The following is a 13,536-nucleotide window of genomic DNA, read 5'->3' as shown; positions in this document are numbered from 1 at the left end:
ACTTTATGATCATATTTCTGGTAGTCTTCCCTTAGCCGCATCTTGGCTGGCTAGTCACATAGCTCTAGAAGCCGGTCATGGTGTCCACGTGGCTCTTTCATGGTGCTGGTGTTCGTGTGCACATAACCTGCAACTGTGGTACTTCCATTTCTGTGACTCTGTGACATTGCTGGTGTTGTTGCTTTGACTCTGTGATGTGGGTCGTGGTATTCACATACCACCGTGATGGTGGTGGAGGTTATGTGCACATGGTCTGTGAAGCTCAGCATGGTGTTCCTACAACCCTGCAACACTCATTTGTCATGGCATTAGCGCGACTGCACAGAGTTGATGGTGACAGTCATTGCATCTTGTGACGGTGGTGATGGTATAACTCAGACAACCCTGTGACTTGGTCGTGGTGTCTGCATAACTCTATGACGATGGTGGTGTTGGCATTAGCACATCACTCTGAGATCATGCTAGGGATATTCATGTAAATCTGCAACTTTAGTTAGGAGAATCACATAACTCTCCTGGTTGGTGGCCATGGTATTCACAAGGCTCTGCAACAGTGGTGGTGGCAGTGTTTGCATGGCTCTGTGACAGTGGTCGTGGTGTTCATGTATCTCTGTGATGGCCATGGTGGTAGTATTCTCCTAGCTCTGCCTTGGTGGCTGTGGGATTCAGATAATTCTACACGGCAGTAGTAGTGATCTTCACAAAGCGCTGAGATGGTGTTGGGTGTGCTAATCCTGTAACTCTGCAAAGTCCATCATGGCCTTCTTGTAACTCAGAAATGGTGGTCATGTGTTCACACAATCTTTCAGGGCTGGCTTCACATAACCCTGTGATGGTGGTTCTGGTATCCATATAACTGTGAGGCTGTTAGTTGTAGTCATATAACTCTGTGATGTTGGTGACAGTATTCACAGACCTCTTCAATAAATTTGATCATCTTCCCATAAATCTGAGATGCTATTGGTGGGGTGTTCAGATAACTGCAGTGGTGCTTGGGGGGGCATTTGTGGTGTTGGTGGTATTTGCATAATTCTGTAGTGGTGGTGGTCTGTATATTTACAGAGCTGCAGTGGTGGTGTGGGCATACATGTATTGCCGCAAAGCCAGGCGTGCTATCCATATAACTCTGTGATGATCATCGTAGTACTGATGTAACTCTGTGATGTCGGTGGATTTGGTATACACGTAGCTCTGCAAGTTTCGTCCCAGGAACACATAACTATGAGACTGGATGTGGCATTCAGATAATTCTGTGATGTTTGTGATCACGGCATTTATATATCACCACGATGTTGCTGGTGGTATTCACATAACTGTGATGGTGTTCACGGTATTCCCATTTCTCGGTGGTGGTGGTGGTGGTGGTGGTGGTGGTGTAGTAGTCACATAACTACAATGGTGGTTGTGGTATTTAATAGCTCTTGACGGTGGGCATGATATTCAGCTATCTGCAGTGGTTCTTGTCACAGTCACACATCTGCAACGATGGTCATGGGGTCTTCCCATGAGTCTGCAGTTGTGGGTGTGAAATTGTGTAACTCTGCATCTTCGAGAGGTAGTGGTGTTGTTACTGACACCGTTCTGCCACTTTGGTCATATTAATGACTTCACTTTGTAACATTGCTGATGGTGGTATTCACATAACCCTGGGATATCTGGGACACTGTTGTGGTGTCCCCGTGCTGTGACAGTGATGGATGTGGCAGTCCTGCAACTCAGCAAAGTGGGTTGTGGTCTTCACACATTTGAGCGACGGTGATAGCAATATTCACATAACCCTGCCGTGGTGGCGGTGGCGTTCACACAAGCATAACAGCAGTGGTGGTGCTCCCACAACCCTGCAGTGTGGTTCCTGCTTCTCACGTAACTTGGGACATCACTGCGGTATTCACGCGGCCCTGTGATGGGACGTGGTATTCGTGTAACTCTGTGCTTTGGTGGTGGTAAGAGTCATGTAGTCCCATGGTGTTAGTCCTGGTCCACAGGTAGGTCTGTGATGTTGGTCAGTCACATGCCTCTGCAGTGCTGGTGGTCATCTGATTCGTGTGGCTCTATGACGTTGTTCATGGTATCCTCCTGACCACCGTGATGGTGGTGTCCCAACAACCGTGTGATGTGGTGGTGGTGGTGGTGACATCACAGAGCCACACAATGCTTGGAACAGTAGTTACATTTTGTGGGTACAGAGGCTCAGGCTCAGAGAATTTTAAAGTTTCGCTTCAAGTTACATAACAAGACATGACAGAGTCAGGCTCCAATTCAGGTTTTCTGAATAATTCAAATGCAGTCTTTTCTGTGATACACCATGAGGTCTCTTCCTGCGAAGTCTAATTTTAAAGGCATTGGTATAAAACATCTGTCCTTCAAACTCCCCAGGGCTTTGGAACACAAATATTGTATCTCTACTATGCTAGTTGTTTATCTACAGCTTTCGTTATGTCCATATATTTACGTACACACATGCACTGACATGTGTGAAACTGATTAAAAATTTAGCTACAAATTTAGATGTGTAAATTACAACTTCTGAAAGTTTGTGTTATATAATGCAGGAGAGGGCTTTCTGGTAAACCAAAAGAAAGCAACTATGAGGGTAATGTATAGTTTGTTCATGGAACCCAAAGTATATTTATTAAATAATGAAGTTTACCATTGGTTGAAATGTTGGTATAATAGCGTTTTCATTACTTCTTTAAAAATGATAAGCCTCTAGGCCCTTGTAAAGGACTAGAAATACGATGTTGGGATGTTGGGCTCTGAGTGGTGGTTACACGCAGGTACGTGTTTCGGCAATAATTGAATTCTGCATTTAAGACTTCTGTGGTTTACGGTACATGTTACAACTCAACACAACTTTTTAAAAATGTACCTCTAACTAAAATGAAAATACTAATGGAACTCAGAAGAGTCAAATCTAGTACCGACATAGGCACTGAGGTTAGTTTCGTAAGGGTGTGGGTTATTGCTTTTACGGAAGATAACAGAGCCTCATGATGTACATAAAATGAGATCTAAGAAATATATATGGCTTTCCAAAACGCCCTTTACACAGTTAAGAACTGTCTCTTCGTCTCAGTCCCCAGGGCTCATGATTTACGTTTTTTTCCCCTTCCAGTACTTGGGGTGCATTGAAGTTCTCCGCTCAATGAGGTCTCTTGACTTCAGTACAAGAACACAGATTACCAGGTAAGCCCTCTCGAATGTGGACTCCTGTGATTTGACTTTGGAAAGGGATGATTTCAGAGTTTGCAGCCTAGAAATTTCCGAGGGAAAGTCTGCCCCTTGAGTGCCGGTGACGGTGACAGGGAGGGTATTCAGGATTTCCAAGTGTTGGTCCCCGCCTGTGATGCATGTCTCTGACATGAGCACCCTCGGGGACCCTCTCTGCTCCTTCCAAGCTCTCTTTATAACGAAGCTTCAGACATGCGTGGTGCTTGTGATTGTTTCTTTACACACGAAGCCCTAATACAAGCTTGATATTTTAAAGTGTACTCAACTGTGTTATTTCTTTCCAAAGCGAAAAATGTATCAGGAGAGAATTTTCAACTGTATACACAGGGAATAAAATGCGTGGATTGGAGGCAGACATATTCATGGCGGTAGAAGTTTAAGAAGCAGTTGGTTGTTTGAGGGGGTCAGCGATTTTGAGCAGGGGTATGTATCCTCTACCGTAAACTAGATTCTAAGCTTTCTGAGAGCCAGTTCTGTATTTAAGCATTGTTTTTAATGAAATCGTAACCTTTTAGAGCTTATACCTCTAAAACATGTTGGTTTGGAGTCACCTGGAAGAGGAAAACTGGAAAGTCAGGAGGGTTCATGAAATGGCACATTTCCGTGGGTGACCTTAGCTTGCTTTGGTATTTGTAGAATTATTTGATCTACATAGTGACCTCAGAAAATGCCTCATGTTTATGGCAGTCAAGTCACTGTATTGTCTGTCTTTGGGTTAGCAAGCCAAAGTCTAACGTTCGAGCTTTAGAAAGTAATTATTTGGAGTAATAGCTGTAAATGATGCACACGCTTTAATTGTGGCAAATACCGCAGTGATATGTCTTCCTCACGGAAGAAATCTGTGTTCAAAAGAAGGGACGTTTCTGTCCCTCCTGAAGCGGCTCAAGACACGCGTGGTGGGGACACACCAGCATTGTAAACTGCACTCAGGGAAGAATCGTGTCCATCGATCTGCACAGGATGGTCTACGGGCCTTGCCGAGGCAGAGGGGCGGTACCGTGCAGTGGGAGCGTTCCGGAAACCAGCGGGAGCATTTGCGGAGCGAACCGTCTGTCCCACGCACCAAGTGTCAGGTGCAGGCGGCACGCTGGGCAGGGCGCTCTGGCCGCGTCTGGGCCACGGGGACACACGACTGTTCACCTTCTCGTGGTGGTGGCGGTTTCGTTAGAGAGAACTGTTGGCTATTTCTGCCGAATTCCTGTAACAGATCCTGCCCCTTCTGGGATGCTTTCGTATCGTTTAAATTCTCTGGATGTATTTATTGAGCTCTGCACGTGCAGCATGCCGGCCGCCGTGGGCTGTCCTTCCTGGCCTCCCGGTGTGGGGACGCAGACCTGGGGACCAGCGGTGGGTGGTGGAGGGGGGTGAACAGTCCCCGTGTGCCCTTGACCGGGGTCCCGGCACTCTCTGGGGCGGAGGTAGTGAGGACACTGCGGGAGGAAACTGGAGAACAGATATGGGTGGATTTGGACGAGTAGGTGTCTTTCTCGATCCCGTTCCATTTAGACACTGGCAAAGGCTGGCGGCGTAATGGGCTGAGGGGGGTGCCGTGCTGGGACTCAGGAAACTTGGTGAATTCTGGTTGCACCAGAACAGCCTCGGCTTTATTAGGCTTTTTGAAAACTATGTGTGCTTGTCTACACGATGCTTTCTGCCTCTTGCCTTGCTTTTATATCACATGACACGGTCCTTATTTTAGGTAATAGCTGGAGACCCCTTGAAGGAAACTGACGAATCGATGTCAGAAAGAAGCCTTTGCCTCCCGGAGAGGAATGCCCAGCAGTGTCCTATAGGTGGGCACACGGTGGTGCTGCTGAGGCCCCTGGGGTCTTTGAGTGCTCACCAGGCCAGTGACTGCTCTCTCCCGCCATGGTTTTCTCTTAATACTAAAGGCAGTCTCGGAAGGTTGCCAGAAAATGTGAGGTTGTGCTTAGGTTTTATTAAATAGGCTCTAGGAAGTTGTGTTTCCAAAGGCTCCCCAGACATCATGAAAAAATATTTGTCTATCTATATACATATATGTGTGTGTGTGTGTATATATATATATAAAGCTTATTTATTTCTTTTGAGACAGAGTGTGCGAGCATGAGCTGGGGAGGGGAAGAGAGAGAGACAGAGAGGATCCCAAGCGGGCTCCAAGCTGTCAGCACGGAGCCCGATGTGGGCTCGATCTCACAATTGGCAAGATCACGACCTGAGACAAAATCAACAGTCAGATGCTTAACCGACTGAGCCACCCAGGTGCCCCAAAATTTTCTTAAGCAAGTAACCAGTCACTCACTACGCCTCTGTTCCACTGTTTCAAGTTTTGGACGTAAGCATCTTTGGAGGCTCTGGCGGCCAAACCGCGCGTCCTTTTGTTGGGGTCAATGTAGTTTTGTGCTGTTCCGTCTGAGTTGAGGTGGATCGTCATGCCTTCGGTAGAGTCACCCGTGGGTTCCCGACCTCTTCCTGGAAGATTACTTCTACAACTATCCCAGAAGTTGCCATCGACTCTGAGTTGCAGTGGTGGCTGTTAATCACCTAGTACCCCTAATGCTTTGGGCAGAGCCTTGGGGACTGCCCACCGCGTGGAGGGACGTCCTGTCCTGTACATGGAGCCCCCCTCTGCCATTTTCCACTTGTGCGGAAAGGCATGCAGGCATAATGCCCACATCAGTGGCTGTTGTGGGAAATCGGGTGCCCAGTGGGCGGGGCCTACAAAGTGTACCGCACAGCCCCTGAGGGGCGTCAGTGAGGGTCTCCAGTTGGTGTCACCGAGGCGGACAGTTGAGTGGGGGATCCCAAGCAGGGAGGACCCAGCTCCCCGGCTGGGCGTCAATCAGAGACCTCTGCTTTCGTCTGCCACTGGTTTCCAAACGAGGTTATGGTGGCCAACGGTGGTGGGCACCCACTGTCCCAGCGAGTTGCCTGCCTGGCCTGAGCCCGACCTTCAGATGACCGTGCAAGGGGACCACATCGTGTGCCTCCCTGAAACGTCCTCTCCCAAGATGCTCCCACCTGTCACAGCGTGGGGGACGGGGGTGTTGAATGGTGTTACAGAGGGACGAACCATGTCAGACAGGGAGGTCACGGGGGAGAATGTGTTCTGTGCCCGTCAGGCCCGCCCTGCACATGGATAGGAAGCTCCCCATGTGCCTTTGGTCACTGGACAGGCCCTGTCCTTCCTCCTTTCCTCTGATTTCCTCATCTGCTCATTTTTATCTTATTTATCGTGTTAAATTTTACCTATTATTGGGGGTCATCTTAAGCCATTTTTAGGACACGGAAGGCTATAAATATACACACTTAGGCCCAGAGCACTCAGGGACGTGACCTGTCTTCAGCCACAAATGCAAACATCTGACGTGTGTTGTTGGGTCTCATTGACCCCGGCTGACCTCCTGTACCGCTTGGACTCCCCAGTTAAAGGTCACGTAGGCATGTGGACTCAGCCACATGTGACTTTGCTCCACTTCTGGATGAGCTCAGGTTCAGCACGTTGCCCTAACATAAACTCATTCTTCCGAATTGTGGAGAGTCCATCAATAACGGAATCTAGTTCTGTGGGGTTTTGTTTGTTTGTTTTCCTCATTTTGTTTATGTAAAAAAAATTTTTTTAATGTTATTTACTTTTGAGAGACAGAGAGAGACAGAGCGTGAGCAGGGAAGGGGCAGAGAGAGAAGGAGACACGGAATCGGAAGCAGGCTCCAGGCTCTAAGCCGTCAGCACAGAGCCCGACGTGGGGCTCGAACTCAAGAACTGTGAGATCATGACCTGAGCCGAAGTCGGATGCTTAACCGACTGAGCCACTCAGGTGGCCTGTTTGTTTTCATTTTAAAAGCTGTTGTAGTTTCAGTGGACCCCAAAAAGCCTGGTTAGGCCCAGAGCTCCACCAGCACCACCCTGCGGATGTGACCTGCCCCCCAGTATTCTGTCTGGTGCACACACCCAGAATCAGCATGCTTGGAAAAATCTCTATAAAAAGGCACCAAGTCTATTTAGCCTGAAAATCAAAATCAAAACCTGTGCTTTTTGGGAAGGTATTTCCCTTTTGTTCTGTTCCAGCCTATCGGTGGGGTCTCGGGAGACGTTCACGGCTCATGCCGTCTGTCGGGGTCGGTTCACTGCCGCGTGGCCACAACCTGTTCACGTCGTCAGCACGGGGCAGAGGGCAGTGAAAGTGGAAGTAGCCGTCGGCCCGCCGGTGGGAACGCTGTGACATTGCCGTGTTTTCTGTCTGATGTTTCACGCGTGGACTGTGTTCAGAAGGCGTGACCTTGGTCTGAAAGTGCCGGGCAGTTAGTTGGTGGCTGCAGGGTCTTGAGCCTGAGCAAACTAGCAAGCACGCACTGGCGATATGACAACCCGGGGACAGAGGCCCGGGGATGTGGCGCTGTGATCGTGGGGGCTCGTGATAGCAGAGGATGTGGCCTGGCTTCCAGAGTGGTCTCTCTCCCGTCCTGTGCTTGGAGGGGCCCATCTTCAGCCTCGGCGTGGCCTTGAGACTCTGTCCACCCCCTCTTCTCTGAGTCGCAATGCTCCCTCCTCTCCGGTCACTGCTGGCTCCCAGGGTTTTCTACGAGCCCTTAAAGAAGACAAAGTCTGAGGTCAGAATTCCACCACACGGTCCGTCATCCGTGTGCATTCCACCCCAGTCCGCTGCGTTTCCTCTCGTGTGTGTGGCAGCCTTCCTGAGGCTGCGTGTGCCCTGGTCAGACGTCCTGCAAGCGAGAGGCCCCCCCCACCTGCACCGGTGGCCCCCGGAACCCTTCCTGTCACGCCTCCCACACGGCGGTGTGGCGTGGCCACCGTGGCAAGTGTGTGCTGTGTGGTGTGGGGACAGGCCGCATTTGCTGACAAGGTATCTGTGCTTACAGAGGCCGTGCCGGGCTCGGGGCAATGCCCAGGCTCTGGGCAGCTGCTGTGGCCAGAGACAGACACGGAGGAAGAAGGGCAGATAAGGCGTTGGGGCTCCCAGCGGCTGGCAGAGTGGTCCGCCTGCATCACCCTGCCCGGGACAGTGACGGAGACACAGGACGGTGGGCTCAGGCATGTTCTGCACAGATCTGAGAACAGCGGTGGGGGCTCCACACGCCCCCCCCCCCCCCACGCGGGCAGGGCTTGGTTCTGTTAATTTCTCAGTTTGCAGACCCAGAGGAAGCAATCCGGAAAGTCCTGTCTTTGAACATCCACCCGATCCGTGGATTTAAGACGCGTGCTTTACACGTGGCACGGGGTGGGGGGGGCCCGGTGCTGCCCGATCGCTGCAGCGAGAACACTCGGTTATGGTGTTGCGGGGCTCCCCTCCCGCCGCAAAGTAAACACCTCTAACGTCGGTGGAAGTTCGGCGGGCCGGAAGAGGAGCAAATCTGTAAAAATCTTCCCCGGGGCGGGTTGACTGTCAGAAATAGAAAGGAGACGACGGTGTGAACAGTCTGCCCACCCGTCCCTGCTACGCGGGGAGCGCGCAGCCGCTCTCTGTGACTTTAGCCTGACTGCTTCATTCTAAATTTACTCATTCCGAACGTGTTTCACGGGCCGAGCCTCTGGCAGCCCCGTACCCCCGGGGTGAGGCCTGGCGGGGGGGGGGGGGGAGCTAGCGTGTTCTCCGTTTAGGAGTCTTTTTTGAAAACGCCAGCTCCCTGCGTGCACGCACACCCGGCTCTGGAGTAAAGCTGAGTCCTCCTGCCTCGCGGTCCATCACGTCTCAGTCTTACCACCCCCAGGATAACCTTGTGCCTAGTGTCTCCTTCGTCTGCATCTGCGTGTGAGGATGTACCAGGCACAGGTCCACACCTCATTGGAGGCCCCGAGTCACAAGGCAGTCGGGCAGGCGTTCGGTGCAGGCATGCTGAAGTACCACAGAAACTCAGGAGAGCATCCCGAGGGCCTGAGCTAGTCTGGGAAGACTTCCTGGAGGAGGGAACATTTAAGCCAGTGGATTCCTCCCCCGACTATAAGGCAGATCCAAAGGAAGCATAGGACCGAGGCCGTTGCTTTCACAGGGCTGGGCTCTGAAGCCAGACCACGAGGGTGTCTGGGGTGTGGGCGGTTACCCCTGAAATCCTTTCCGCCGGCCCCACACGGGGTTCTGTCTTTCGGACTCTGCCGTGATTCTGGTGTGCGCCACAGGGTATGGAGCCCGAGTGGAGAGGGAACGGGGGGGCTGTGTGCACCCAGTTGAGGTCCCGCCTCCCGCTGGCTGGCTGCAGTTAGGACGCCAGGCCGGCCCCGGGGGCAAAGGGAGGCGGGGTCTACTTTCCTACAGGCCTCGTTTCTGTGTCCAGTCTCTGCTTCCGTAAGGCACGCTGACAGATTCACTCACTTGGGGAGCATCAAAGAAGAGTACTTCTGGAAACAGCCGGCACAGGCCATGCACGGTGAGGGTGTCCAGGATTGTTCCCTTGACCGGACCCGCATGCACTCGTGCCTGATTCTGGGCCCTGAGCAGACCTGAGGTATTTTGGAGGGTGTTTAGGGAGACTGGGCTGGGGAGCAGGAAGGGGTCGCTGACAGAGACCCCGTCACTGGCCGGCCTCGTTCTCCCATGGAGGGAATGGGGCACCGGTGCATTTACCCACTGTCTGCCTCCCACTAAGTTGAGTTAAACCGAGGATTGCCCCGGGCAGAGGACAGAGGCCCACAATGTGGGGGCACCCTGGCCTGGCTGAGGATGCCGGACGAGCCTCCATCGGAGCGGCCTGTGCCGGGCTCAGGGCCCCGGGACGGCATGGCGGGGTCACGGGCATCACCCTGTGAGCCAGAGTGGGCTTGGAGCAGTGGGGTGACGGCTCCTGGCCCGTCCATCTGAATCAGATTTTTCAGTCTCTGCCCGCCTGAGCAGCTGTCCTGGTCCCGACCCCTCGTGGCAGAACCCGGTGTGCACGGGGTGCATCCAGGGACCCTTGGGCACCAGCCCAGCACCACTTCCCAGCCACTCATGACCTCTGTGGGCTCGGGATCCTCACCCGCGGGTGCGAATGGAACCATCTGGGAGACGTGTCGAGGGTCTTGGCAACGGGACCCACGAAGTTCTGGGGCTGCCCTGGCCTGTGCTCAGCACACCTGACGGGGTCTGTGCGATGTGTTTAATTGTGCTATTCATGCCCTCCCGATAATTATGTTTATAATCACTTATTGTATTTATATACGTTTAATATTATATATTAGATATAAATATTAATGTTAGCATTTGATATTAAATTTGATATAAATATTAAATTAGCATTAATTTAATATTAATATTAGCATTTGATATTACATTTAATTTAATATTATGTTTAATTTAATTGAGTTAAATTTAAACTTAATTATACATTAATAAGTGATATTTGATTATATTCAATTGCATATCATATAAATATTAATAAATATAATATTTAATTATATCGATTATACCTTATAAATATATATTTCATATATATTATATGGTATATGTTAAAACTTATCATGTTATGTATTACATATTTAATTATAATGGTATAATTATAATTAATAATATTATAATAATAACCGATATAAGGCTTAATCTGTAATATTATTTGCTGATTGATACTATTACTAATGATCAATACCAGTTCGGTCCAGGGTATTTTTTCCAGCTGAAGAGAAAGACTGTAAGTTACTGAGAAGGGTAAAATATTTAGTACGATGGCATCGCCTTCGCTCGAGCAGTATTGTCTAGTATTTCATTCTGTGTCCCTGCTTTGCCAGCTGCTGATAGTAGTAATAATAATCGCGAATAGGACCCCGGCGTTGAGCACCTACCGTGTTCCAGGCTCAGCGCGCTGGTCCTTTGGTCACCGAATACGTGTCTATCGCATGGCACATCCGGCCACTGTTGAGATGTCAGAAAGCCCGGAGTAAGAGCTCGCCTTCTCTTGCGGGGAGAGAGAAGATCAACACAGACGTAGACACGAGTAGGGTGTGAGAAACCACACGACCTTGACATTTTTGGGGATGCAGAAGGTGAACACGGTCAGATGTGGGCAGTTTCGTGCCCCCCCGGCAGAGTGATCTGAAGGAGGGACGGCCACGTGCAGGGCTTTTCTGAGGAGCCCCGAGCCTGGCCGTGAGCTTCCCAGACAGACGTGAGCCAACAGGATGGGCAAGTTCACGCCACCAAGACCTCGCAGGCTGGGACGCGGCTGCAGAGGCCCGAGCCAGAGCGGTGGGTGTCAGACGGGCTCTGGAGCGGCACCGTAGCCACGTTGGGGATGAGGGAGGGGTGCGGCTTCAGGAAGCATGAGCCAGGCAAACCTCGGAGGCCCTGCTGGAGGAGGGGGCTCACTGCAGACGCCCTTCCTGACCACAGTGGAGCAGTGGTCTGAGCAGCCACAGGGGGAGGGAACTCGAGAGCAGGGTCTGCGTGAGGCCCTCGCGGTCCGTGAGGACTCTGCCCCTGTCCTGCTTCTTTCGCTCATCCTGGGACTGGTCTCCTGTGCTTCCACAACTGCCCGTTAAATTCCTCCAAAGAATAGGAGGAAATGTAATTAAAGCGTTCTTAACAAAAAATTTCACGCGGGTGGTTTATAGAAAGGATGAGACCCTCACCGAGTCAGCCAGCTTGACGTGAGTGGGGGACAGAATGGGGCACGGTGGGGTGGGGTGGGACGGGGTTCAGGGATGAGGGAGGTGAGGAAGGACGAGCCAGGTGGGTGGGCCGGTGAAGGGGAAGGCACCATGTTTTTCTCCAAGCCGTCGGGGGGAAATGCTTCCTCCTCTTCTGGCCCGGAACACCCGAGTAAACCAGTCTGGTTCCCAATTTCTCCCCACCTGGAAAATCTGGACGCCCTTCTGTTTCCATTCTCCCCTTTCCTTTCAAGGCCTGGTTAACACCACGTCAGGATGGCCTTGTCGTTACAACTTTCTGAGCACAGGGGCAAGTGATGTAGCCGTCTGCCACTGAGGGCTGTCACCGCCCGTGGGCATGAGAACATCCAGCCGGGGGCCTGTCCGTGGGAGCCAGGGTGGGGAGATGGTCCTAGGGACAGTCTCCTGGGTGGGGCGTGGGGGTTGGGCAGGTATGGATGGGCGTGGGTAGCCACTGGACTGCACAGGTGAGCCAGGCTCTCACAAGGTGCAGGGTTGGCAAGGAAGGGCAGCTGGCCAGGGCAAGCCCGGCTGTCACTGAGATGCAGAGAGGGGGTTAGACACGGTGTCTACAAGTTCCAGCAAAGCAGGCTGAGGAGCGGGCAGAGCCTCCCACACAAAGCCTCAGGATCTGTCTGTCTGTCTACTTCTTTGACAGCTTATTCAGCTGTCTCCTGGTGGAACTTTCTGCTCAGGAAGGGCACATCTCACTTTGCAGTTTAAGGATGGAGAAACTTTGTTAAATGCCGTGATGCCCTCCTGTGGGATTCTGCCGCGGTGGGTTGGGGCAAGGCCAGGTGACCCCCCGAGGTGACCCTGCTAAGATCTCTGGATGAAGGCAGCGTGCACAGATCTTCGTGTTTTCTCTGCCATTTTGCACCAGAAGGAGAGGACCCCCCCCCAACCTGACCTGGGCTCCCCCAAAGTCTGGATTCCTTTCAGAACCCAGAAGGCTGGGCACAGAGGGGCCACAGGGCTGATCTGTGCTCTGTCAGCGCTCTGACCTGGGGCGGGGACTCCAGAGATTTGATGCACATGAACAGATCATTTTATTTTCTAGAGCAGTGGTTCTCAAACTTTGACACTTCAGAGTCATGTGGACAGCTTGTGACAGCAGACGGCTGGGACCCGCCCCCAGAGTTTCTGATTCGGTGGGTCTGGAGTGGGAGCTGAGAATTTGCATTTGCAACAAGTCTTCAGAAGAAGCTTCTGACCCGGCCCAGGTACCACCCTTGGAGACGCGGTGCTCCAGATTTTATCTTTAACTTCTGAACTGTTTGCAACTCCCATCTATGAAACCACCGCTTTGAAAATGAGTCCATTTTTTTTTTTCAAGTGATCCCACTCATCCAGAAATTTTAAAAATGGAGAGCATAGTTGACTCGGTGGCTCACAATGGTTTAAATAGAATCCATGAGATGAATACGTGGCATTCACTCCATACTCTCCTTAAGGACCATCTGGCATGGTGTGTATTTATAATCCCCATGCCAGAAGCACATTTGTGTCAGGACGCACCTCTTTGATTGCTCCTTTTCTGTCTCTTTCTCTGAGTTCACTTGCCCCCCAGCTATATCATTCCGTAAGGACCTCCTTCCCTTTGCAGACATCGGTCAAATGTTACAGGTTCTAGAGTCAGGTGACCTGGGCTTCTGTGTGTGCTGAACCACGTTCCAGCTGTGTGATTGTGCAAGTGACTTAAATTCTCTGTGTCTCTGTGTCTCCATCTT

At 51.3% G+C, this 13,536-nt stretch overlaps 1 protein-coding gene across 5 annotated transcripts in view; it reads left to right on the top strand.

The window, feature by feature from the left end:
• SHC3 (SHC adaptor protein 3) overlaps positions 1-13,536 on the top strand; it is a 104,032-nt gene that overhangs the window by 24,676 nt on the left and 65,820 nt on the right. For all 5 annotated transcript variants that reach the window (XM_053907718.1, XM_053907719.1, XM_053907717.1 and 2 more), the window contains one exon: positions 3,116-3,187. In XM_053907718.1, coding sequence (XP_053763693.1) covers positions 3,116-3,187 — 72 coding nt within the window. The remainder of the gene's footprint in view (positions 1-3,115; positions 3,188-13,536) is intronic.

The sequence above is a fragment of the Panthera pardus genome, unplaced genomic scaffold (assembly GCF_024362965.1).
Source record: "Panthera pardus isolate Hobbes unplaced genomic scaffold, ASM2436296v1 HiC_scaffold_20, whole genome shotgun sequence".
In the NCBI taxonomy this organism is placed as follows: Eukaryota; Metazoa; Chordata; class Mammalia; order Carnivora; family Felidae; genus Panthera; species Panthera pardus.
Note: the sequence above shows the minus strand (reverse complement) of the source record. Positions and strands in the feature narration are given on the sequence as shown.